General features: G+C 45.3%; 1 protein-coding gene across 1 annotated transcript in view; it reads right to left on the bottom strand.

The window, feature by feature from the left end:
- Positions 1-17,042: 17,042 nt before the first annotated feature.
- LOC138453182 (opsin-5-like) overlaps positions 17,043-23,190 on the bottom strand; it is a 448,655-nt gene continuing 442,507 nt past the window's right edge. Inside the window, exon 4 of the mRNA XM_069605785.1 lies at positions 17,043-21,713. Coding sequence (XP_069461886.1) covers positions 21,354-21,713 — 360 coding nt within the window. The 3' untranslated portion in view covers positions 17,043-21,353. The remainder of the gene's footprint in view (positions 21,714-23,190) is intronic.

Here is a 23,190-nt window from a genome sequence, read left to right on the forward strand (position 1 = left end):
AGGGCACATTAGGCTAGGTCGCTATAGACACATGGTGTGACCGTCCTTGTGAGTAGGAGCAGAAATTACCTGCGAGAATCCAAGATCTTCAGGAGCTTGATTAACAGATGAGGCCATGCGATCATGGGTGTCATTCAATCAAAAATTAAAATCACCAAGGATAATCATTTTTAGATGTTGGTTTCACAAATGAAAGAAGCAGCAAAAACATGGTTCTTCAAAGGTTAATATATTATAAGGTGATCTGTACAGTAAAAACAAATTGTAAGAGGTGAAAGGATTGACCAATAACTTAACAAGAAATAATTCCATGCAGTCAGGAGCCTCAATACTGACTTGATCAATGTGTAGCGACTTATGAAAAATAGTAGCAACACACCTGCCAGCATTAGAAGTTCTATTCATATTGATAATTTGATACCTGACAGGTTTAGTGTAGTTTAGTTTATTTATTTATAATGCGCACCAGACCCAGGGGCATCAGGGCGCAGAAGAAAAATATATGTTCAGCTTAGTTATAGGGTACATGGGTACATGAAATGCAGGAAGAAATATACAATAGAACATTGGTATATACAAAATAAGTTACATGATCAAGTAGCATAGAATTAAAGTGAACGGGATGCATCAGGAAAGGAGTCCAAGTGGACTAACACATAGTAAACAAATCAGTAAACAGAAGGGTAAGCGTGGGTAAGGAGCGTCAAGAGGGTGTTAGTCAGAGTGATTATTTATAATTTTCTTTTAGCCAGTTGGTCAAATCCTGTCTGAATTTAGAAAAGGACTGGGGTTCTCTAATACCAGGGAGTTGGGAGTTCCACAATTGCGCAGCCTTAACTGGGAAACTGTGCCCTCCGATAGTAGAGAGTCTGAATCGTGGTACTTGGAGGCAGTTGGAGTTAGCTGTTCTAGTCGGTCTGGACAAGGTCTTTTTACAGAATCTGTCCGTAAGGTATGGTGGTGCATTTTTTATTAAGGCACTTGTGGGTATGGGAGGCAATCTTAAATTGGATTTCATCACAGGTGGATTGGATAGCCATTTGTTTTCTTCTTGTAGAGGAAATATGCTCATTTCTATTGATCTTAAGAGCTGCTCTCAGGGCATTGTTCTGGAGAACCTGTATTTTATGGATAGTCTGTTTATTCGCCCCAATGTAGAGCACGTTGCAGTAATCCAATTTGGAAAGTATGAGGGTTCTGGCGGGCGTAAGGCAGCTGTCAGTGGAGAGGAATTGTTTGCTTGCTCTCATAAGTTTGCATGTGTATGCAGTAGCAGAAGCTAGGGAGTTGACTTGTTTAGAGAAGTTCAGGGTGGCGTCTAGGTGAAAGCCTAGGGTCTTCACTTCCTTTGCTACTTTTATGTTGTTGCCATCAATAGTGAAGTTGGCATAGTCTGGGCTAAGTTTGGATATGTGGGTCGGGGTGCCTAAGATAATAAGCTCAGTTTTATCGTCGTTCAGGCATAGTCCATGGGTGGACACCAATGCCTGAACAAAGCTGTAAATTCTATTCACCAAAGCCAGATCCACGGCGTAATCTCCTGAAAGCAGAAGGAGGATTTGGGTGTCGTCTGCATAGTTCGTGTAGGCGATACCCAAATGGTCCATTTCGTCGAAGAGGGGCTTAGTGAATACATTGTAGAGTGTTGGTGACACCCAGGATCCCTGTGGTACACCGCAGGTTATAGGGATAGGGTCTGCTGAGGCCGATGGAGAGAAAACTCTCATGGTCCGGTTGCTCAGAAAAGACTCGATCCAGGTTATAGCCTCCTTAGAGAAGTGAGCTGCGGAGTCTAGGTGGCTGCATAAGACTTTGTGGTCAACCAAGTCGAATGCAGCCGAGAGGTCTAGGAGGAGGAGGAGTAAGGCTGCTTGGCCTTTATCTCTAAACTCATCGATTTGGGCTTTAAGAACAATTAAGGCCGTCTCCGTGCCATGTTGAGGGCGGAATCCGGATTGACGAGATCCTAGTAGGAGGTTAGATTCCAGGCAGTTCTGTATTTGAATATATGCCACTTTATCTAAGATTTTTAAAAGAAATGGCACAGTCGTGATGGGCCTGAAGTTCGTGGGAATGACAGGGTCGAGAGTTTGCTTTTTCAGTAATGGCAGTACCCAGGATTCTTTCAGGTTGTTCGGGACAGTACTGGTAGTGAATGAGGAATTGATAAGTTTGGTTATGATGGGCGAGAGTTCTCTTGCAGCATCCTTAATAAGTTGTGCCGGGCATTGGTCACCTTTGCAATTGGACGGTTTAAGTCCCAGTATGACCTTTTCCACCTCAATGGTCGATACCTGAGAGAAGCTAAAGCGTGTTTCTTGTTTATAATGTGGTGGGGGAGCTATGCTCTGAGGAGTTTGAGGTGCTAGAGAGGCTTTCTTGTGGGCAATTTTGGTTTGTAAGTTGGCGACTTTGTTGGTTACGGCGTGTTGGATACTGGAGCACCACTTTTGTCTTTGATGCAATTTTCTTGTGGTACAATGGGTGTTTCCAGATATTCTGTTGTTATAAGTCTCCTGTTTGGCTAAGAGGATGTCTTTCTTATATTGGGTTGAGACCTTAGTAAGCTTTAGTTTGTTTTATGCTGATGGGGAGAGTCTCCAAGCAGTTTCAAGCTTTCTTTTAAGTAGTCTAAGTTTTTTTAGGTGAGGGGTAAACCAAGAGTTAAGGTGTTTTTTAGGTTTGCTATTCCTTAATTTGAGCGGTGCGATATTGTTAAGGGCTAAGTTCATGACTTTGTTGGACTGTTCGACTAGAGCGTTTGGGTCCATATGGTCCGGTACAGAATTAAGTTTAGGTATTATGTGGGGCAACAGTTTTTTAACTGTCATAAGTTTTTTGTTCCTCGTAAGTGAAGGTGGGGCAAGCGAGGAATGGGCCCTGGCTAGGTTGGTTGCCAATGTGAATAATAGGAGATGGTGGTCTATCCAGATCTGAGGAGCAGTAGACATGATATTTACCTCGCAGTTATATTCTGCTATCCAGTCGAGGATTCGACCTTTGTTGTGCGTGGGTGAGTTAACTTTCTGGGAGAAGCCAAGCTCTTTCAGAGTCATAGCAATGGCAGTGGAGTGGGTATCCTTGGTATCGTTGTAGCCTAAATTAAAATCACCTAACACTAAGGTTTGGAGGGTGTTTTTTAGATTATTGGACAAGGCTGTGGAAATATCTTTCGAGAAGGTTCCAATGGGATCTGGTGGTCTATAGATAAGAGAGATATTTAGTGTTTGTGAATTGGCAGTGGCGATTTTGACCTAGAGGCATTCACAAGATTTCATGGTGGGTGTTGTAACAATTCTCATGTCTAGGTTGGTCTTGGCTATAATTGCTATTCCTCCTCCTTGAGACAGTTAAAAAATATGTCTTTCTGCTCGCAGGATAGTATAGTTATCGGGGACTGCCAGCGATAGGACAGGGCCTGCCGCATCATGTAACCATGATTCTGAGATGGCCAAGAAGTCAAGGTTATCTGTTAGTATAATATCTGATATTTCGGTTGCATGAGCAACTAGAGACCTAGCATTTATGAGAACTCCTTTAAGGTTTGGCCGGTGGCTTTCTGATGTGGGGTGGTGCTAGGACTATCTTTGGTCGTCCGTTTAGTACGGTTCAGTGCAGGTCTTTTGTGATTGGTGAGACTAGTATTAGGCTCTGCAGTTACTTTCTGGAGTTGCACTTTTTTAGGTGGTTTCATTGTTCAGTTTTTTTAGCCGGTAACTCATACAGCTTAGATAGGCGAGCGTGCAATCTTAAATATCTGTCAGAAGTACTACATGGGTGCGGTCGAGTATTCTTGATACTGGCTCATTTTGTGTGCAGTTTTGTGCTTTTGTGTGTCTAGCATTGTAGGGCAGGTGAGAGTGTTGGGATGGGTCATAGTACAGGGGAGCATCATGGTGCTAGTTTTAGTGAGCAGGCTGTTGGTCTGTAATGCTAGTATGAGGGAAGAGGTGATGTAAAGCGCTCACCAAGCTATCTTAGAAAGGGTACCTGTTGGGAGTTTGCCTGGACCGTGAATGTACATCCTGGTATGGGGTAGTAGGCAGTCATAGGTAAGCCAGATGGGCTGCTAGTCGACTAATTCCAGGACACGGTGCAATAGGCTGCGGAATAGGTAGACTAAAATAGGTATATTCGAGTTAACTACCTGTTTTAATCACTTTGGTACACAGTTAGGTTGGTTACTTTAGTCAATACTAGAACCACAGGGTACATCGACTAGCTAATGTATCTGAGGAGGCAGGTTAATGCTGGTGCAAAGACATACCAAAGGCAGGGCACTAACAGTAGTACAGCACAAAGACTATCAGGCTATAACATACCTAAGTCTAACAGAAATGATATGGCGCAGTGACTGGGATAAGGCGACTAATGTAGGAGCAATAGCAAATCAAAGGCAAGGCACTAACAGTAATGCATCACAACGGCTATAACATACCTAAGTCTAAGAGAGATGATTTGGCGCAGTGATTGGGATACAGCGACTAGTACCGGTCTAGTGGCAAATCAAAGGCAAGGCACTGACAATGATGTGTCACAACAGCTAACATAAGGCAAGGTTGGAGCAATGATAACATCAGTCATACAATGAGGCTAATTACAATGCAAGTAAGGTGACCCGCATGGACTCGATAGGTGCATTGAGGCCATGTTGATCGTGGCGGTAAAGGTGTATATGTAGGCAATGTGGCCGGGTAACGTGTGGACCCATGCTAAGGCATGAGACGGTATGGGTAGGTATGCAATGTTCACAGTTAGTATAGATCTTGAGAGAGTACGAGCATAGAAGTCTTAAGAACGGGCAATGCGTAGGCTTACCGCATCTCGGCAGGTGTTAAGTTGCTTCAGCTAGAGTAATCCATAAGTAGAGGGGGTTTTCAGGTAGGCTTGTGCAAGTGTTGGGCTCGTGGGTCGATGCACCGAGAGGCACCAGACAGGCGCACGACAGGCTTAGTGCCTTATCCGTTGTGCCTTTGCTGGTGGGCCGGCGTTCGCCTGCCGGCTCCGGATAGGCTACCAAGTGGGCAGATCACCCAATCAAGTTACTGCACTGATCAGGGAAGGAGGTTAGAAAGCAGGAAGGGGTGAATGGCATAGAGCGCCATTTTGGAGTGGTAAACGCCTCGTGGCAGGAAATGGCGGTCCAAGCAAACAAACAAAATTAAATTGCCAAATTTCGTTACTAAGCAAAAATGGAAACATGTTGAGGCTGCAAGCGCGCATCAGGTCAATTGCACAGTGGATTTGAAAATCGTGCAAGGTTCGTGGAAAGGAGCTGCAAATTACAGGATAGGCACCTGGGTGAGCCCCCAGGCCTACCTTAAGGCTTGATGTTGCCCCCAGGTCTTCTCCTCGGCGACGGTTGCTACTCCTGCAGTGAGGGAAGGCTCCAGCCCCACCAGGAGCATGCGATCTATGGGCAGGACAAGCGCACGAACCGCAAGAACCACATCCGGACCAGATGTAGCTGACAACTGAGCCTCAGTTAAAAAAGCAACATTCACATGATTGTCCTGTATATTATCTGTGACCTCGATGGCATGTTTGACCAACGAGCGTGTATTAACAAGGACACAATAGGGATGTTGAGTATAAAACTCAGCAGGTAACATTCCCCTGATTTCCTGATGCAAGTATAATTGTCCTGGGAGTCAGTAGTCCACAGTGTAAGCTCTTGTTTAATTAGCAACTCCAAAGGTGAACTGTCCGGAATAATCTTTGAAGGACCATCCTTAACATTATTAGAAATGACCAAAGTCTGCTGTACGTGCTGATTACAAAACGTGTCTACACAAGGATTGGAGGATAACCAACTTAGTGGGGACCGGCTAGAGAAGCGCTACAATGCATGACTGTTGGACTTGGAGTCCAGAGAAGAAGAGGCCCTGCTAAAAATGGTCCCAGTGGTGGAGGGCTCCTGATGATGTACATCTCTCTGGAAAACCTGGGAGGCCATGCTACCCAAGCATCTAATAAGGGTAGACTCACCAGGCATCAAGCTACCATCCCTTTCATCCGCGACCTGTGATGTCTCGTTCACCTGTCTTGTCTGCAACTGTCTTGCTACTAGGCCACCTGGTGAGTGTGCTGTGCATTGTGCAGTTTCTTCATGCATTGTACAGTTCTCTGTATCTCTCTCTCTACCTCTTGCCATCTCTCTGTCCTAAAATGCCATGGTGCTTTCCATCTCTCCTATTTACTTAAACTGCTACTCTATCACCTATCCTACCTCTCTTTCGTCGAAGCTTGGAAGGAAAAAGTTAAAAAGGAATCTCCTGGTCGCCAATCCAGGCCCGCCCATCGCTGACACCTACGTCAACACTTCTTCCAAGCAGACAGTCACACACATCCTCTTTGTCGCTCCTTCCCCGGACCTATGGATCCCCCACATGGTCTCCATCCTCTCCCCTTTTGCCTTGTCGCCCATTAATGTTGGCACCAGCATCCTTCAAGTGCATCATTAATGTCTATCAGAATGGCACTGTCATGGCTCAGGGCTCTCAACCCAACCTCCTCCTTCTTGATAGGCATCTTCTGTCTCATCATCCTCCTCCCTTGTCATACCACTCCTCCGTCTGCCACCCTTCTTGCCCTTTCTCCACCTCTGACGGGCATATCACAACCATGTACCCCTCCTCGGAAGACCTTCAAGCATTGCAACCAGCTTCACTTAGCTACCCTCAACTCTCGCTCTGCTGTTAAACACTCTGATATATGCCTCCTTCTTGAAGACTTTGACCTTGACATTCTCGCTCTCACTGAGACGTGATTCACTGCCAGTTTTGTCATTGCTTTTGACACACTCCTCCCTGAGGGCTACAAAATCCTCTCTGAGCCCAGACCTAACCGGTCTGGAAGCAGAATGACTTTAATCTTCCCAGAATTGTTCCCTGATGCTATCATTCCCACTCAGACCTACTCTTCTTTCGAATGCCTCATCTGCAGGTTTGGTGTCTTTCCTACGCTTTCGCTGACTCTCACCACCATCTACCAGACCCCTGGTCCTGTCTCAGATTCCTTTCTGAGTGGTCTGACCTCACCTCCTCTCTTCTTGTCTCCTCCTCCAGGCTTCTCCTCCTTGGAAACTTCAATATTCACCTTGACTCTCATTATTCGACCACTGCACTCTTCCGCAGACTTTGTCACTTTCTTTCCCTCACCATTCATCCTCACGCACTCAGCTGGACATACCTTGGATGCTCACATTTCAGCAGACATCCTCATCTCCAACCCTCTCACTACACCTCTCCCCTGGACTGACCATGCTCTCCTGTCCCCTCACTTTGATCTCGTAGGACCCCCGGCTAAGCCTCTGTCTGCACTGCCAGTCTTCTACTCTGTCATTCAACCGATGAAGCGAATGTCAGCTGCTGCCTTTGATGCCACTTTCATTCCCCCTCCCACTCCTTCCACGGACTCCCACTCTGACTCTGCCCTTACTAATCCTCTGCTCCTACTGATCTATCACCAACATCCTGGACATCCTTGCCCCTGTCATGAGGATTCGCATGAAGCCTGCCTCCAAGTGCAACACCTGGTATGACTTCGACCTTGCCTCACTGAAACACAAGTGCAGAGTTGCTGAGAGGAAGTGGAGAACTTCAGGCACACACCCACTAACAGACTGTCCTGCGGCCTGATTCAAAGGCAATACAGACTCTCGATATGCTCGAAGAAGAGGGCCCATTTTTAAAAAAACTTTTTATTGATATAGCTGATACAAAACATCAACTTTTCAAGCCTGCATCTCTGGGCCCACTAGCAACATGGGCAAACTGCTAAAATCTGTTTAAAATCTGCAAGGAACTTACCAATCCTACTGCAGTCTCCACTTCTCGCCTGCCATCCTTGACTCTCTGTACCTGCCTGGCCTCCCAATTCTTGAGCAAAACTCAGGTCATCCTGTCCTCACTATCCTCAATTAGCCTCCCACTTCCCTCCTCAGCTCTCAGGCCTCCCTTGGCCCTCCTCTCCCCTTCCCTCCTACTCTCCTCTTTCTCTCCCACAGCAGTGGATGACGTCTCTAGACTAGTCTTCTCTGTGAAAGTCTCCTCCAAACAGCTGCTCCTCTGTCACGAATCGCCACACCTGGTCTCTGCGATTGGCCTGGAAACGCGTCCCATGCGGTGCAGCGCCATCCTTTCTCCCAAGATGGCGTCCGCGATGATCTGTAACTGCATGTCTAGCGGTCTAATGTTCAGGCCGTATTCGACCACAGTGCCGGCTCTTCCGGTTTTGCCACATATCAATGGCTGGGATGCCCGGATCAGAGCGTCTCAATGCAGGTAATGTTTTCATCCCTGCTCAGCGCTCCTAGATTCAAATTTTCTTCTGTTCCCGCTCCTGGCTCCTACTTGCAAATTGAATCCTCTCGCTCTCCTGGTTCCCCCTTCCTCTTCCTGGTTTCCCGTGCTGCCATTCCTGCAGTATCCTTCTCCGTTACTTGATTCCTCGTCTCTCGCCTTACCTTGCTTCTGCCTTTCCCCTTATCTGGGACTCCCATGTGTGAAGACCTATTCTGCAGCATCAACAACTTTTTAAGAACTCAACACCATTTTTTCCCCTACCCTTTGGGGGTACAGGCTTTTTCTCCTGTACTTGTCTTTGGCATTTTCTCCAGGGGTCACCCTTCCCGGGCTCACGCTATTCTGGCAGCGTGGCATCAGGAGAATCTCACCCCTATCTCCACGACTCTCATTCTCAAAACAAAAAGGATAAGAAGTCTCCCAATAAGTAAACCTCCAAAGTGAAGGCACAGGTGAGTGCCAGTTCGAGTTCTGACAGTTTGAGAGGCACAGCCATCACTAAAACCAAGAATATGGACCAGTTACAAGACTTACTAAGATAAATGCAAGAGTTGAGCACAGAGATGCAGTCTCTGAAGGCGGAAAAAGCAGCGCTTCGCAACTGGTTTTGACTCGTGATGGCATGGTTCAGGAGAACCCACCACTGGGAACCGTCCTTGAAAAATACAACGGATCACCAAAGAAATTGTGCCTAGTTCATTTTACTTTTAAACCAGTCTTATATGCAACAGACATGGTGAAGGTTGGGTTTATAATCTCCCACCTGACTGGCAATGCCCTTTCCTGGGCAACACCTTTGGTTTCATCAGGGGATGCACGGCTGGATGACTATTCCGCTTTCTTGGAAGCTTTCAAGTTGATGTTTGATAGACCCGATGTGGACTTTACCTCATCCAAGAGACTTTACCAACCAAGAGAAGTTACTGGACTTTAACCAAGGTACTCTGGATATGCTAACGTATGTTTCAAGATTCAAGCAACTGGCCAAAGAAGCTAATTGGTCTGCTAACGCCTTTTTCACAATATCTCACCGCGGTCTGCATGAAGACATCAAAGACAAGCTGGCCAGGATAGCCAGACCATATTCCCTACACGCACTAATTGACCTGGTTATGCAGATTGAATACCGTCTCCAAGAATGAAGGGCTGAGAAGAGAAGACTCTGCTTGCATACCACTAGGCCTTCGTTTCCTTCTCCTCCATCCACTGGCCCTGTTTCAGCCTCATCTTCGGAACCAGGGCCCATACAATTATGTTCCCTACGGGGCCTTTGAGCCAAGGAGAAACTGCCTGCAGGATTGATCAAGGCCTATGCCTTTACTGTGCTTCGCCTACCCATGCGGTTAGAAATTGTCCATTCATTCCTCCTACGAGGGTGGGAAACGCCAGCTCCAGGTCCTAATTTGAACCAGCACTTGGGAGGCTGACAAGAGCTCCTTAACAACCTTCACTGTGGAAAGGTGTTGAGAGGAACTCCCAGGTATGCCAGAGTGATACTGGAAGTCCGTGGACCTGGAGGGCTAAACACCGTCCCCCAGAAGACACAGAGGACTCAGTCAACAACAAGTTCAAACTGCGGTTTATTACGAATAGAACCATCAGGAATCAGCACAGGAACAGAAAAATATTCATGCACATCTCGCTCGTCCTCGGCTCGCAGGCCGGTTTTACCCACGAATGGCATCAGCACTTCGTCACAACCTGGGTCCTTTTCCAGAAAACCTATTGGCCGAGGTGATTGGGTATTGAGTATTCTATCACCTATATAGGACATTATAGATGTTATTCTACTGGCTCTTGCATGTCAGTTGGCTGCCCTGTTCCATCCCCAAGTTACTAACTATAACATTGTTGCAGTGTGGAGGACTTACCATTGGTTCTTGCCCGTTGCTACCCACCCCTAGGGTACAAAACTGTGATTGGCTAGAGCTGACGACCCCAGGCCTGGGACCCGAGAATGTTCTCAGCCCACTGTGTACCTTTTCAAGGTGATGAGAACGATTATGCGTCTGTATTGTAACTTGTGTGTACCACCTTTGCTTTATGAGAATGCTCTCCAGTCCGGCGCAACACTTGTTGCATACTGTTGCATACTTGTTGCAGTCTGTGTCTGGCTGTCTGAGAGCTGCTCTCCTTACTGCCGATCACTGTCCATTTTCTGCTTTGCCCGCGTCATGTGTTCCGAGAAAACAGATTTGTGCTCTGCAGCTCTGAATTATGAGGATTTATTTGCATTTTCTGCAGCTGGTCCATTGTCATATGGGGATTGGAATGTCATCCATATCTCTTGACCTTGGCTGCGGGCCTCATCTCACACATCTTGCTCCCTGTGCAGTCTGGAAACAGCTTAGCTCATCTTCTGCTCTATGGCATGAGGCCTTCTGTACTTTTCCTACAACTATTATAATGTGGTTTATACATTGCCCATGCTATGCTACATTCTCCATAGATTAGTCACACTTGGCTCTGTCAGGTCCCATAGGTGCTCCTGCAGTTCCATAGGGTTATTCGCATTTAATAATCTGCAAGCTTTGTTCAGGATCTCTTGTGCCCTGCGGTTTCTGCATTGCTGCATTTGGCTAATGGCAAAATAATCAAAAGCAAATGACAGTATCTATATGTATCTGTCCTCTATAGAACTGTATGGTCGTGTTCTTCATGTATTCAAGTGTGTGTTTGTGTCCCTATGTGTTGATGGCTTCACGTCTAACGCTGCTATGTCGTGGTGTCTCTAACGACGTCAGCAACATGGCTTCTCGGTGCTCAGTCCAGGCTGTCCATATAGGTCTCTCTGACTATGGTCCGTGGCTCTTCATCCACACAGGGATAGATCTGTACGTCACCTGGTCTGTATGGCAGTCTGAGGGGGTACCTCTTAGGAGGTACTAGTGTGAGAAGGGGGAGTAGCAGTGTGGAAGAGGGAGAAGTAGAGTGCAGGGGAGTAGATGTCTGGAGGAGCAATTAGCAACATCAAAATGTGGAGTAAGTAGTAGGAGTAAGGGACATGGAGTAGATGGAGCAAAGGTGGTCAGAGTTTAGAGTAGGAGGGGAGCGAGATCAGAACAGTTTACCGAGAGGTGGGGAGGAACATTCGGACATGGGAAGAAGAAGAAGACTGAGTTGGGCGAGTGTTTGAAAGGCACCTCCGCAGACTCCTGTTAACTATGTGACAGGTTCATGGGGGAGTGGACACCCTCTCATCCTTGGACAGGAGGCTCAGTAGGAAACAGTCCTGAGCCAACCCTGTCTCAGTTTGGGTAGTGGGAGCTGGGGAGGCAGTCCCTGAACCCCCTGAAGCCCATGTGCCACAAATGCCACTACTGGCACTGCTCATTTTCTCCCAAAGCTTCCCACTGTATGTTATTGTCACGTATCCCTTTTCCATTTCAGGACTCCATCTTCCACAATGCAAGAGCAAGCAACTAAGAAAACCCAGACAGGAGCCAGGGGAGTGGAATCAAACACCAACAGAAAACAAACTAAGAAACGTTATATGAAACAGAAATGAGAAATCCACCACCCTACTTGACAAACCCAGATGGACCCAGCGAACGGTGGGCCAGCAGGAGAGAAACTGGGAGTGCAGAGAGACTTCAGGGGGACAGGAGAGACACCACCAACACCTCAGGAAAGCTGTAAGAAGATCGATAAGTCTGAGCCCCAGGTTGCTACCACACCAGGGAATGCTTAAAAAAACCTGCTGGAAAAGGGGGAGTGGCTAAAATGGTTTTTTAAAGTCTCTCACTTGTGACAGGCACCAATTAATACAGAGAATCCGGTGAGTGCTGCAGCCAGCAGAAGGGTGAGAATGTCACAGAACTAACAGCAGGACAGTATAAAAGGAGACAGAATGGAGGCAGAGTGTGGGTTGTTCAGGTGAGCTCACAGGAGGAGGTGGAGCTGGATCAAGAGACCATGCAGAAGATGGACAGAGGAGCGGAGTGTTGGAGAGTTGATGGCAGAGCTTAGTGCAGGTGAAGTATTTGTGAGAGAGAGTGGAACCAGTAGTGTGTAGTGTAGTCTAGGAAGTAGGTTGGGGGCTGTGTAGGGAGAGAAGGAAAGATAGAGATAGAGTGAGACATAGAAATAGGGGACTGAGGGTAGTAGTTATTGGGAGAGGGAGTGAGTGTCAGTAGAGAGTGAGTCTAGGAGAGGGGGTTTATTAGTGGGGTGAGAGGAGATGGGTGTAGGAAAGAAGTGGGGAGGGGGTGAGAATTGTGAGCGTGAGTGTAGTGGAAGGGTGAGCAGGGCACCATACCCCTGAGTTTGGGGAAGAAAAGGGGAGTAGTTCATGGAGGGTAGAGTAGCAGTGCGGACGAGAGGTGCAGGAAGGGGTAGTAAGATCAGGGAGAATGTAGTAAAATTGGAGGGTGGAGGAAGATGATAGGACAGGGACAGAGGAGAGAGATATCAGGGAAACAGATCAGAGACATCAGAGAAGCAGAATAGAGATACGCAGGCAGGGAAAGTTGGGTGGAGTTGGGCCTCAGGAGAGTTGGGGCAGAAGGAGAGTAGTAAGGAGAAGAGTGGGGCTTGAGGCTAACAGCACACCCATACAACACCCTTTAGAAATAAACATCGGTAGTGTAGGACCATCTATGAAGTCCCTGAGGAAGATCTGACAGCCTTCTTTCAGGGAGACATCTTCAGCCGAAGGCAGCAGTTAGATAGTAGGGGTTAATTTTCAGTAGTGCTCATGGAGGGTTACAGATGCCTGGGTTAGGGAAGGGGTACCCAAAGCAGAAGATAGAGGGACAGCCCCAGTGCCATGCCCCAAAGCCATCTTCCAGCCCGGGACACACTATTGAACCATCTACATGTCTACATACTGGATAATCTATAGCCTTCAAAGAGAAAAGTAGAAAAACATTTTGTTGTAATTTTCAGTAAAATCCTTGAAACATTCTGTAAACTCCTGCACGTTATTAAGGTCAACTGTGACAACTGCTAACAAAGTGTTAGTGTAGGTCTTGCTTAGAAAGTCCCTGAGGGAGTCTCGATAGATAGGGCATTGCCTCTAGGTCACCCAAATCAGTTAGCCTACAGATGAGACATTAGGGGTCAATCTTCTGTATGTAGTAACCCAGCGACTAGGGACACCAGGGTTAGGGTGTCGAGGCAGGGGCAGCCCTAGCACCTTGCCAAATCAATTAACAAAAACCCAATTCTTTGACCCATCTGTGACTCCTGACAGGTCTGGCTTGATAAATACCACCAAGATCTGACTTGATGTACGTTGTGGTTATCTTGTTCTGGTTCTGAAGAACTGAGATCAAAGAAGATTGTAACAGTTCTTTACAATTATTTTGTTCAAAGCTTGATAGTTAATGCAGGTACTCAACCCACCAATCGTTTTAAGAACGAGATGATGTAGTCAAGTTTATTCTGACATGTATTGAGGCAGACTGGATTGAGTTAGGCTGCTTTAAGCGGTGCCAATGTGCGGTCTTGAATGCTACTATCCAGGTGGCAGAAGGTCAAAGCTATGACAAGGGTTTAGAAATCAGAGGCTGGTATTAATGACCTGATTCTATGAAGAAGTGATAACTAGAACCAGGCGGTTTCATCTTGGCTAGGTGGACTTTGAAGCAGAGGCTCTAGTAGATGGTGAATACAAGAAATTATGCATAAGGTACCATATGGGGGAAACGTCATTGAGTTCCATTTCTATCATCCATTTCTGCACCAGAGCTCGTCTAGAGTGATAACTCAATAGGAATGATTTGGTTTTCTTTGACTTTATGTAAACACTTGACTTCCTAAAATGGATCCGGGAGAGACAATTTCTCAGTCTTGGATTACATTTTCATTGATATGTATTCTCCATATTTGAGGATATTAATGTTCATCTCTGTATTAAGTTCACGATAAGTGTTGTCTAGTTATTGTTCAGATGGGCTGCCTTGGTGGTGATGGCCCATCGGCAGAAAACCTAGACAACCGTTCGCATTTTTAAACATTTTAACTTATCAAAATGGCATCCAGGTTGACATTGGTGTAATAAATTACATTATATCATGTAATGTGTGACCATAGTGCTGTTAATATAAGTAGAGATCTTCAGGCTGTTTACATTTTGAGCATTTGTGTGATATAATCCTGGTCAGGTACATCCTCGATAAAGGATAGATGATCCCAAAAGCATTGGATTTCTTCTCTGTCCTCTTAGGAGACATACTATGTTTGGTTGTGCACACTCATAATTGTTGGATGAGTTATTAAGAACTACCAAGATGGAAATCTTTTTTGTGGATATATACAAAAAGTAAAATAGTGCTGGAGACGCAGACCTGCAGTGACTAGGTTCACAGAGATACCCCAGTCCCACAGAGGATCCTGGTGTTTGTTACCCGAGAATAGATCTGCAGAACACAGTCCGAAATAGGTCCCTTTTTATTTCCCTATTTCATTTATTTATTTATTGGATATTTATAAGGCAGCAAGACAGTGTTTCAAAGCATCACAAGGCAAAAGAGAAGGGAACAGGGGAGCAAATAAACATTGAAAATTGAGAATGAATAAATAGAAACAAAAATCGGTCCTACTAGGCCTTGTGACATTCAGGGCGTGCAAGTGCAGTGAAAAGGAAAACAGAAAAAAGGGGAGGAAGGGTGGGTGTAAGTGCTATAAGGGTGCTATTGGGGGGAGGAGGTGCCATGGTTGCTTGTTGGGGGGAAACAGGTAAGTGCATGGGCAGTGACGTTCCAGGTGAAGGGGGCGAGTTTACCACCCAACAGGTAATTGCAGGATGTAGGCATTTCATCTGACAGGCAGGTGTGGGCCCAGAGGGCAGTGCATGGGGGGTGTTGGTGATGATTGGTGAAGGCCGGATACTGTTTGGACTCTTGAGGGAACAGGCCAACAATCTCAGTGGCTGAGGGTGTGGTTAGTACGGGAGAGGCAGAGGGAGGAGCAGGAGAAGAGAAAGGTCTTGAGGTGTTTGCTGAACTTGAGGAGGTCCGGGTCAAGATGGAGAGAGAGAGGGAGGCTGTTCCATAGGAAGAAGCCGGCTACGGAGAGTGATCTTTTCCCCACTCTCTGCTTAGAGAAGCATTTGACCAGCAGAGAGTTGGAGCGAGAGGATCGAAGGGATCTGGAAGGAGAGTATTTTGTAAGACAGGGCTGCAGGAACTGTGGTCACAGCCCCTAGACAGCCTTGTGGATGATGCAAAGAGTATTGAATTTGATTCTTGCAGCAACCGGGAGCCAGTGGAGAGATTTTATGGTTGGCGAGATGGGCTTGAGGCCAAGGATACGTCTTTCAGCCCTTTTCTGAATTAGTTGAAGAGGATGCAGCGAAGAAAGAGGCAGATTGAGGAAGAGGCTATTACAGTAATCCAGCCTGGAGAGGACCTGAGCTCTAGAGACATTGAGCTTCTGGGGAAGGTGAGGAAGGGGAGAAGGCCTCTAAGGGGGCAAAGTTGAAAGTGAGCCTTCTTGGCAAGGTCAAAGATGTGAGGAGTGAAGGAGAGAGAGGAGACAAAGACGACCCCAAGGTTTCTAGCTTCAGTGGAAGGAGAGGGAGGTGAGCCCATAGAGGGCAGCCAGAATGCAGGAGGGAAATGGCGAGCAGGTGTCCCAATGGGAAGAATCTCGGTTTACTGGCATTAAAACAGAGATCATTGCAGGTGTACCACGAATGGATAGGAGGCTGCAGGAGAAACCCCTTTTGTTCAGATGAAGAGATCGTCAGATGATAGGAGGTGGGATGCAGAATGCTTGGCAGTGGTGCCTAGTAATGAAGGGGCACCACCATCAGGAAGGAAAGATGACGTCACGGTAGAGCATAGAACGGAAGCATCATTTGACTATACTTGGGAAGGAATCAGTGTGTGTGAGAATGTGAGCACTTTATTAGACATTGTTATTAAGAATCAGAGCTTGGGGCATGCACCATGTAAGAGAAATATGTGCTTAACACTTACCATGAAATAAGAAAATTGTTGCTGTGGTCATAAATGAAGGTTGTGATACTTTGGACATTAAACCACAAGTGTGTTCTAAGTAACTCATTGTCTGAATGAGTCTGTATGCCCTGGAAGAAGGCTGGTGTTGAAGAGAATAAGGTAGACGGCTTGTTGCTCCACACTGTCAGACTGTCCAGAATCTCTCAATTAGGCGTCTAAGGATTGTGGCTCTGTGCATCTGCAGCCGGAAGTAGCAACCGTGATTGTTGAGACAATCAAACTCCTTAATGTGGAAATCCTGAAACACCAATGTATGGTGTGCTTTTACTCCTATGGAGCAGGAGTTCTTCTCGGAAACGTGATTGTTTCATAAATCTTTCCTAGAAGGAGTACTGTGTGTCAAATCAAATGCTATTCAAACACATTATGTATCTGCAATAATGAAATCAATGTCATCGGAACAATATCTCGTTGGCAAATACCGAGAACTCAACTCATATACACAATGAATGCGTAAGCAAGCCCATAATATTGGCAGACCCCTAAGATTTATGCATGCATAGAGTATTTACTGCATGTTGAAATACATGGCGAAATATTGCTGTGCTCTAAAACAAGTACCATAGTCTTGTTTTAGATCTCCATTTTCCAAAGTATCCGAAAGACTCGTGTTTTCTTCTTTCAGCAGCTGTAGGACAACCTAAAACAAACGTGCATTCATGAAATTTCCAGGGCACACATCAATTTGTAATCATGTGTCGTAAGGAACATACATTAAATACTTTTATTTACAGAGAGCTCAGCACATATTGGCCATGACGCTCTTAAATAATTGTTTATTTTTATTTCTTAACATCCTACGGCATGTGGGTGTTCATATGCATAGCTCACGGTGTCATTCTACTTGGTGCATAGATCTCAGTGTACATTAGTTAATAAAGACCTGGCGGTTCATTTTCTGTAAAACAAAGACTTGCATTAAAAATCCAGATTTTTCGCCTGTGAAGAATAACCGCCATGTTGTGCTTTTAACAGCTGTACAGTCTTGTAAATATTGATGAATGGTGCCGTCTTTTAACATGTACTCTGTTCTTCAAGTTTCTGGGAATGTATTGAGTGAGTTGTTAACAGGAATTTCCATCATTATGTCGTATTATGATTTTTTCTGCTTCAGAAATGTTGGTTGGTTTGCTCTCTAGAAGCATCAATAAATCCCAGTTGCGCCGTTTTTTTTTAACATGTCGATGCTTCTTTTTTGCAGCAGATTTGAAAATGTGGGGGTTGCCGGGAGGAACAGTGTGAACGTCTTAATCCGGCTCTCTATTCCCGTTGGTATTGACTGTTTTTCTTGGGCCTTCAAGCTTGTCGGCCTGCACCGTGATCCTAGCCACTTTGAGAAGGTGTATAGTCGCCACCGCTGCCAGCCTCTCCTAGTCTACATCTACACCAACTTTCAACACTGGGTGCTGCTTTGTTTGTTGAACATTCAAAACGTGAAATTCAGCCAGATGTCCAGGATGAAATTTAAGATAATTCACTTCCAATGCCTGACAGTGGCGATTATTTGCAAATGTGTGGGTCATCCTGAACAATCTGACTGGATTTTGCAGTTGTGAGAGCCAATGGTTTTGATTGACAAGATTTATCCATCACCAAAATAATCTTGTGACTTTGAATGATCATGAATTACAGAACACACTTCTAAGCACTGTGACAATCATCTGCTGTGTTCCAGTGTTCCCTACTCGACATATGTATTTATTTAATGTTGCATTTATAGCAGCACATCAAACCCTGAGACATCAGGGCGCAAGTTACAGTAAGTGAGAAGTGACGTTCTTCAAAGTGCAAGATCATGCATACAGGTTGCAACATAGAGGTGGTATAAATATAAGGTAGCAGTGCCTCGCCTCATGGTATGAGGGTCTACGTCAGGTATGTAAGCAAAACACGGATGACAATAAAAGTATGAAAGTACATTCTGGAAGACACTCGCCTCATGGTACCAGGTGCTACATCAGGCATGTAAGCAAAACATGGGTGACAGTAAAAGTATGAAAGCACATTCAGGAAGACACTCGCATCATGGTACAGGGGCTACATCAGGCATGTAAGCAAACATGGATGACAATAAAAGTATGAAAGCACACTCTGGACGAGACTTGCCTCATGGTACGAGGGGCTACATCAGGCATGTAAGCAAACATGGATGACAATAAAAGTATGAAAGCACACCCTGGACGAGACTTGCCTCATGGTACAAGGGGCTACATCAGGCATGTAAGCAAACATGGATGACAGTAAAAGTATGAAAGCACATTCTGGAAAAGACTCGCCTCATGGTACGGGGGGCTACATCAGGCATGTAAGCAAACATGGATGACAATAAAAGTATGAAAGCACATTCTGGTAAAGTCTCGCCTCATGGTACAGGGGGCTACAACATGTGTGCAAGCAGACATGGTTGACAGTACAAGTATGAAAGCACATTCTGGCAGAGTCTTGCCTCATGTTACAGGGCTATAATCAGGTGTGCAGGTAGACATAAATGATATAGCATGTGACATCGGTAAGCAACCTAATTGCTACATAGATGTCTGATGCAGTAGATGATAGGTAACATGCAGGGGCAGTACAATGCTGTCTAAGTCAAATCGGTGGCTTGCCCATGCGACATATAGCCTTCGTGATCTAGATGAGTAGGTGCTCGCTACAAAGACACATACAGCTTAATGCAGGAGCATGTGAGGCTTGTGATACTTAAGCGTGGTATGGGCTAGCTTCCCATCCTATAGCGTAGGGCTGCATCAAAAGTGCAGACGGCCAAGATAAAGCAAAGACGTCATATGGCACTCGATGTTGGATCGACGATAATAAGGGTTGGGTGGGTTACAGACACAGCTGTGTTTGCCAGAGACATGTGATCAATGGCCACGAGACAAATCAAATAATGAAGCCACAGCAACTAACACATTAATGCAAGAGTAGATGATAGTAGCCACACCAGAAGAGGAGTCTTGGAGCATTGCCTCCAGAAGCTGCCTAATAGAGCGAACAGGATCCTCACTTGTTGTGAGTATGACATGCTAGGGAGAGCAATACACAATAATGATGCTTTAGATAGGGAGTATGTTGGGTGGGAAAAAAGGGCCAGGCATGTTGGATCTTCCAGTTAATTTAAAGGCAGAGGTGTTGCTAGGTCTAAAGATCCAGGGTTATGCTAATGTCGGGACTGCCGGGATTCGGGGCTAGCTATAGCCTTTTAGTTGTCGCCCCTCATCTTCTATCCTGGGCTACAACTAAAAGACCCAGGGCTATGGCCCCCCGCTGCCCCGCCTAGCACCGCCTCTGATTGAAGGTATGGCCGCACTGTAAAAGAGGCAAAAGTCAAGTCCGATTGATAAAACAGTCTTATTAAGGAGTTCATATTTAACTAAAACTCAAGTGAAGACAGATTATCTCACTTCAGCCCTCTTTAGCAAAATTCCCCAAATATTCAACCTAATTTTGAGGATTTTTTTCAACTGCGCCTCATTTTTATCTACTAGCCCACATCCCTTTTGTGTCATGTGACAAGGCAGTTTGCCGTCCACCCGCCTCTCCTGAATGACGTAGCTTTGCTGCCAGGCTGATTGAAAGCAGTGAGCACCCAGGGCAGGCTGTTCAAGGGTCGCGGGCAGCAAGCAGCGACGCCACATCATGGAGAAGAATGATGGTTTGCGGGCAGCTTTCATAATGGTCTGTCTCTCATTGATTTAATTTAATGTCTGCTCCTCATTGATTTAATTAAAAAAAACATTACACCAAATCAGTCCCTTTGTCCTGTTTAAGGTAGGGTCTTTCAAAGAAAACCTACTTTTCGAGGGCGGTTGAGTAGTTTTCCTGAAATGTACAAATTAGGAACACTTATGAACGTATTGCAATATAACAGGAGTATTTATGAACATAATACACTGTAAGAACAATTAGTATTGTTTCATCAAAAAGAGGACTTTCTTCCAATCACATCCTATATATTTGCATACAGTTTCAAAAAAGTACCCTAAAAAAGAAAAGCCCTTTTTCATGTTTAGAGTAGGGACGAGTATACTTTTACTTAATTGCAAAAATGAGGAGCACTGATGAACATGACTTTGTTCCCTCTCCATATGAGGTCTTTCATCCAACCCCATTTTATGTTCACTCCTTTGACTTCAATTTCAAGGCCCGATTGGACGTTCCTCGTGCCTATCAAAAGAAAACTTCAACACATCTTTAAAGTTTAGCTCTTTCTACGGCCTGGGTTTCTGGACACACACAAATGGAGGATTTCCTCGTTTGATCACATGACCTGTGATGTTGATGCCCCTTTTCTTTCAAGGCATTATCAAGTTTAGCAGCCGATTAAACGGTCATTTCCAATCTCTCTAACGAAGGACAGCGAAATAACTCCATTCGAAGATTTGCATTCATTCCCAGGACACAAACTGCAGAGCTCTGGCCTGCCTTCTTACTTCCACAGGGGACGTCCTGCCCCCTCTGTTGCTGCTCTCTGTGCAGCTGCCTTGACCTGCTGCTTGCAGCACTCTGGTGTGTGTTCTTCAGTCGCAAGCACCCCAGTACTCTAGGCGTTTGAACGGCACCCTAGTAAACATTGTAAAAATGACTAGCGATATACTTCAATAACTCTAGCAATGCAGCAAGGTAGGCATGGCCTTGGAATTAAGTTTGCTCACCTTTCCAAGTCATTCTTTAGGGCTGCAAAGAGGATAACCTTTCAAAATTGGCATGTTGCCTGTATATGCAGGTAGCATGGCTGTGGCTGCCATGACCAGCTATTCACCACATCTAACTGTCCATAGGTCTATCTGTCTATCTATCTATCTATCTATCTATCTATCTATCTATCTATCTATCTATCTATCTATCTATCTATCTATCTATCTATCCATCCACCAATCCACCAGCGGGCCATGTTATACATCATTCACACTGCTCCTGGGTAAAAGAAGCTCCATTATTTCTCTTCTCACTCTGTTTGGGAATGTGTTTTTGATGATATACTTTGCCTAGGCCAAATGTACAAAAACATTCCACAAATTGCTCAACCAATGAATTGCTCTATGACTAGACTATTCTGCCATTCCAAAACGTCCTGCGCTTACTCCGACAACGAGGCGGTGGCATTCAGATTGTGCGACTTTCCGGCAGAAGAAACCAGTACGGTGTCCCTTCCAGGCCATATCACAGACACGGTGGGATTATCGACTGTGGTGTCGGGTTGAAAAAAATGGATCCGCCATCCGCAGCAGCATTGGAGCTGTTTGATTTCCTGCCGAAAGGCCTTGCTGAACATGTAATAAATGAAGGGGTTGTAGGCTGTGGAAGACTTGGCAAACAGGCAAGGCAGCAAGGCAACGACGGGAGGAATGTACTTGCTGGGATGAAATATGGACCACAAGGAGACGGCGGCATATGGAGTCCATGCGCTTAGGAATCCAACGCTGACGAATATGGCCATCTGGAATAAAAATAAATACTTCATTAAGTTGATCAACCCTGATATGACGTGATTAATAGAACCAAGACATGCAATTTCCATGAATGAGGAAGATGAGGGAGGCAAGCATGAAGGGCAGAACCATGGCTATCAGCTGAGAGTGGTGAATAAGCGTGAAAGTGGGAGCCACCCATACTAGAAGCCTTCAGTTCGGTCTGTGTGACTTGAAACTTAGTAACATTGAAGTACTGTAGTTTGGCGCTTATACAGTATGTGACCAAATCCAATTGTTTGAGGCGCGTTCAATTGGATCCACCGGATGTGACCATTGTTGCCACATTGGCCTTGAATGGAAGTATTTCAGCTACCACTGAGGACATCTAGGTATTTCTCGGTCTGCTGGTGCCCTCTTAAGGGGCTCGAATGTATGTGAAATGCCATAGGAATGGTTTAGAGCAGGGATCTTCAGCTGGAGGCTCTCCAGATGTTGCAGGCTACTTCTCCCATGATCACTCGCCACTGAAACACTTGTGTACAGGCGCGTTATAAATGACATAGCATATCATCTCATTGAGTGGGCTGGTCAGGGCTAATGGGAGTTAGAGTCCAACACATCTGGAGAGTTTAGTGTTGCTGACCCTGCTGTTATGTCTGTTTTCTCTGTTGGGTTGTATGTAGAACTATCCCAGGAATACTAACACAGACTGAAAACTAAGCAGTACAAATAACATGTTTAACTTTGAAAGTGATGAAAAAAATAAAAATAAAGAACTGATAAATGAAGATGGTAAATGTTGCTAAAATGTATTGTTTCACTTGTATTTCTAAAAAACGAAGTAATGTCCAAACACATTTCTCTTCAAAATGTGGTGGCAGTATTGTGGGGCTAACACAATGCTTCCCTATGAAGGCTCAACTCAGAACCCCTTCTTTTTGCATTTACCTATTTAATCCAGTGCACCCTCAATTCTACCTGTGCCCTACTCATCGGTTCAAAATCATTTGTCATTGATGTTTTTATATAGAGTTCATGGTGTTTTTACATATTTAAGTGAGATTGTTTTTTCTTTCCTTAGAATAGTTACTTTCAGTAAAATAATGAAATCATGTTTACTTCTTAATTTCCGATATTCCTCAAGGAGGAGTAACCAGCTTTGTTCTCTAAATGTTTGGAGAAATGTGGTGTACTTTGTTCAGTCATAGTCCCGAACGACTGAAATGGGTAGTCGTTTTCTGGGTATGCACATTGTACCCCTTGGGGACTTGCCTTACTCTTTGACATCTTTATGGGAGGAGACCAGGAGTACATACCCTGGGACTCACTCCCCAGCACCCCACTTCTGGTCTTTGCTATAGCACAGGTCGTGGAGCGTTTTGAACTTTCTTTTGGGAATGAATTGAGCAAGTACAATGAACAAAGTTGAAGTGCATATTGATGTAATGCCTACCCCCAAAGCCACTATTGGCAGCACTACTTGAAAACCGTGGTCCTCTTTTA

Source organism: Ambystoma mexicanum, chromosome 4p (genome assembly GCF_040938575.1).
Source record: "Ambystoma mexicanum isolate Mex_15411 chromosome 4p, UKY_AmexF1_1, whole genome shotgun sequence".
Classification (NCBI taxonomy): domain Eukaryota; kingdom Metazoa; phylum Chordata; class Amphibia; order Caudata; family Ambystomatidae; genus Ambystoma; species Ambystoma mexicanum.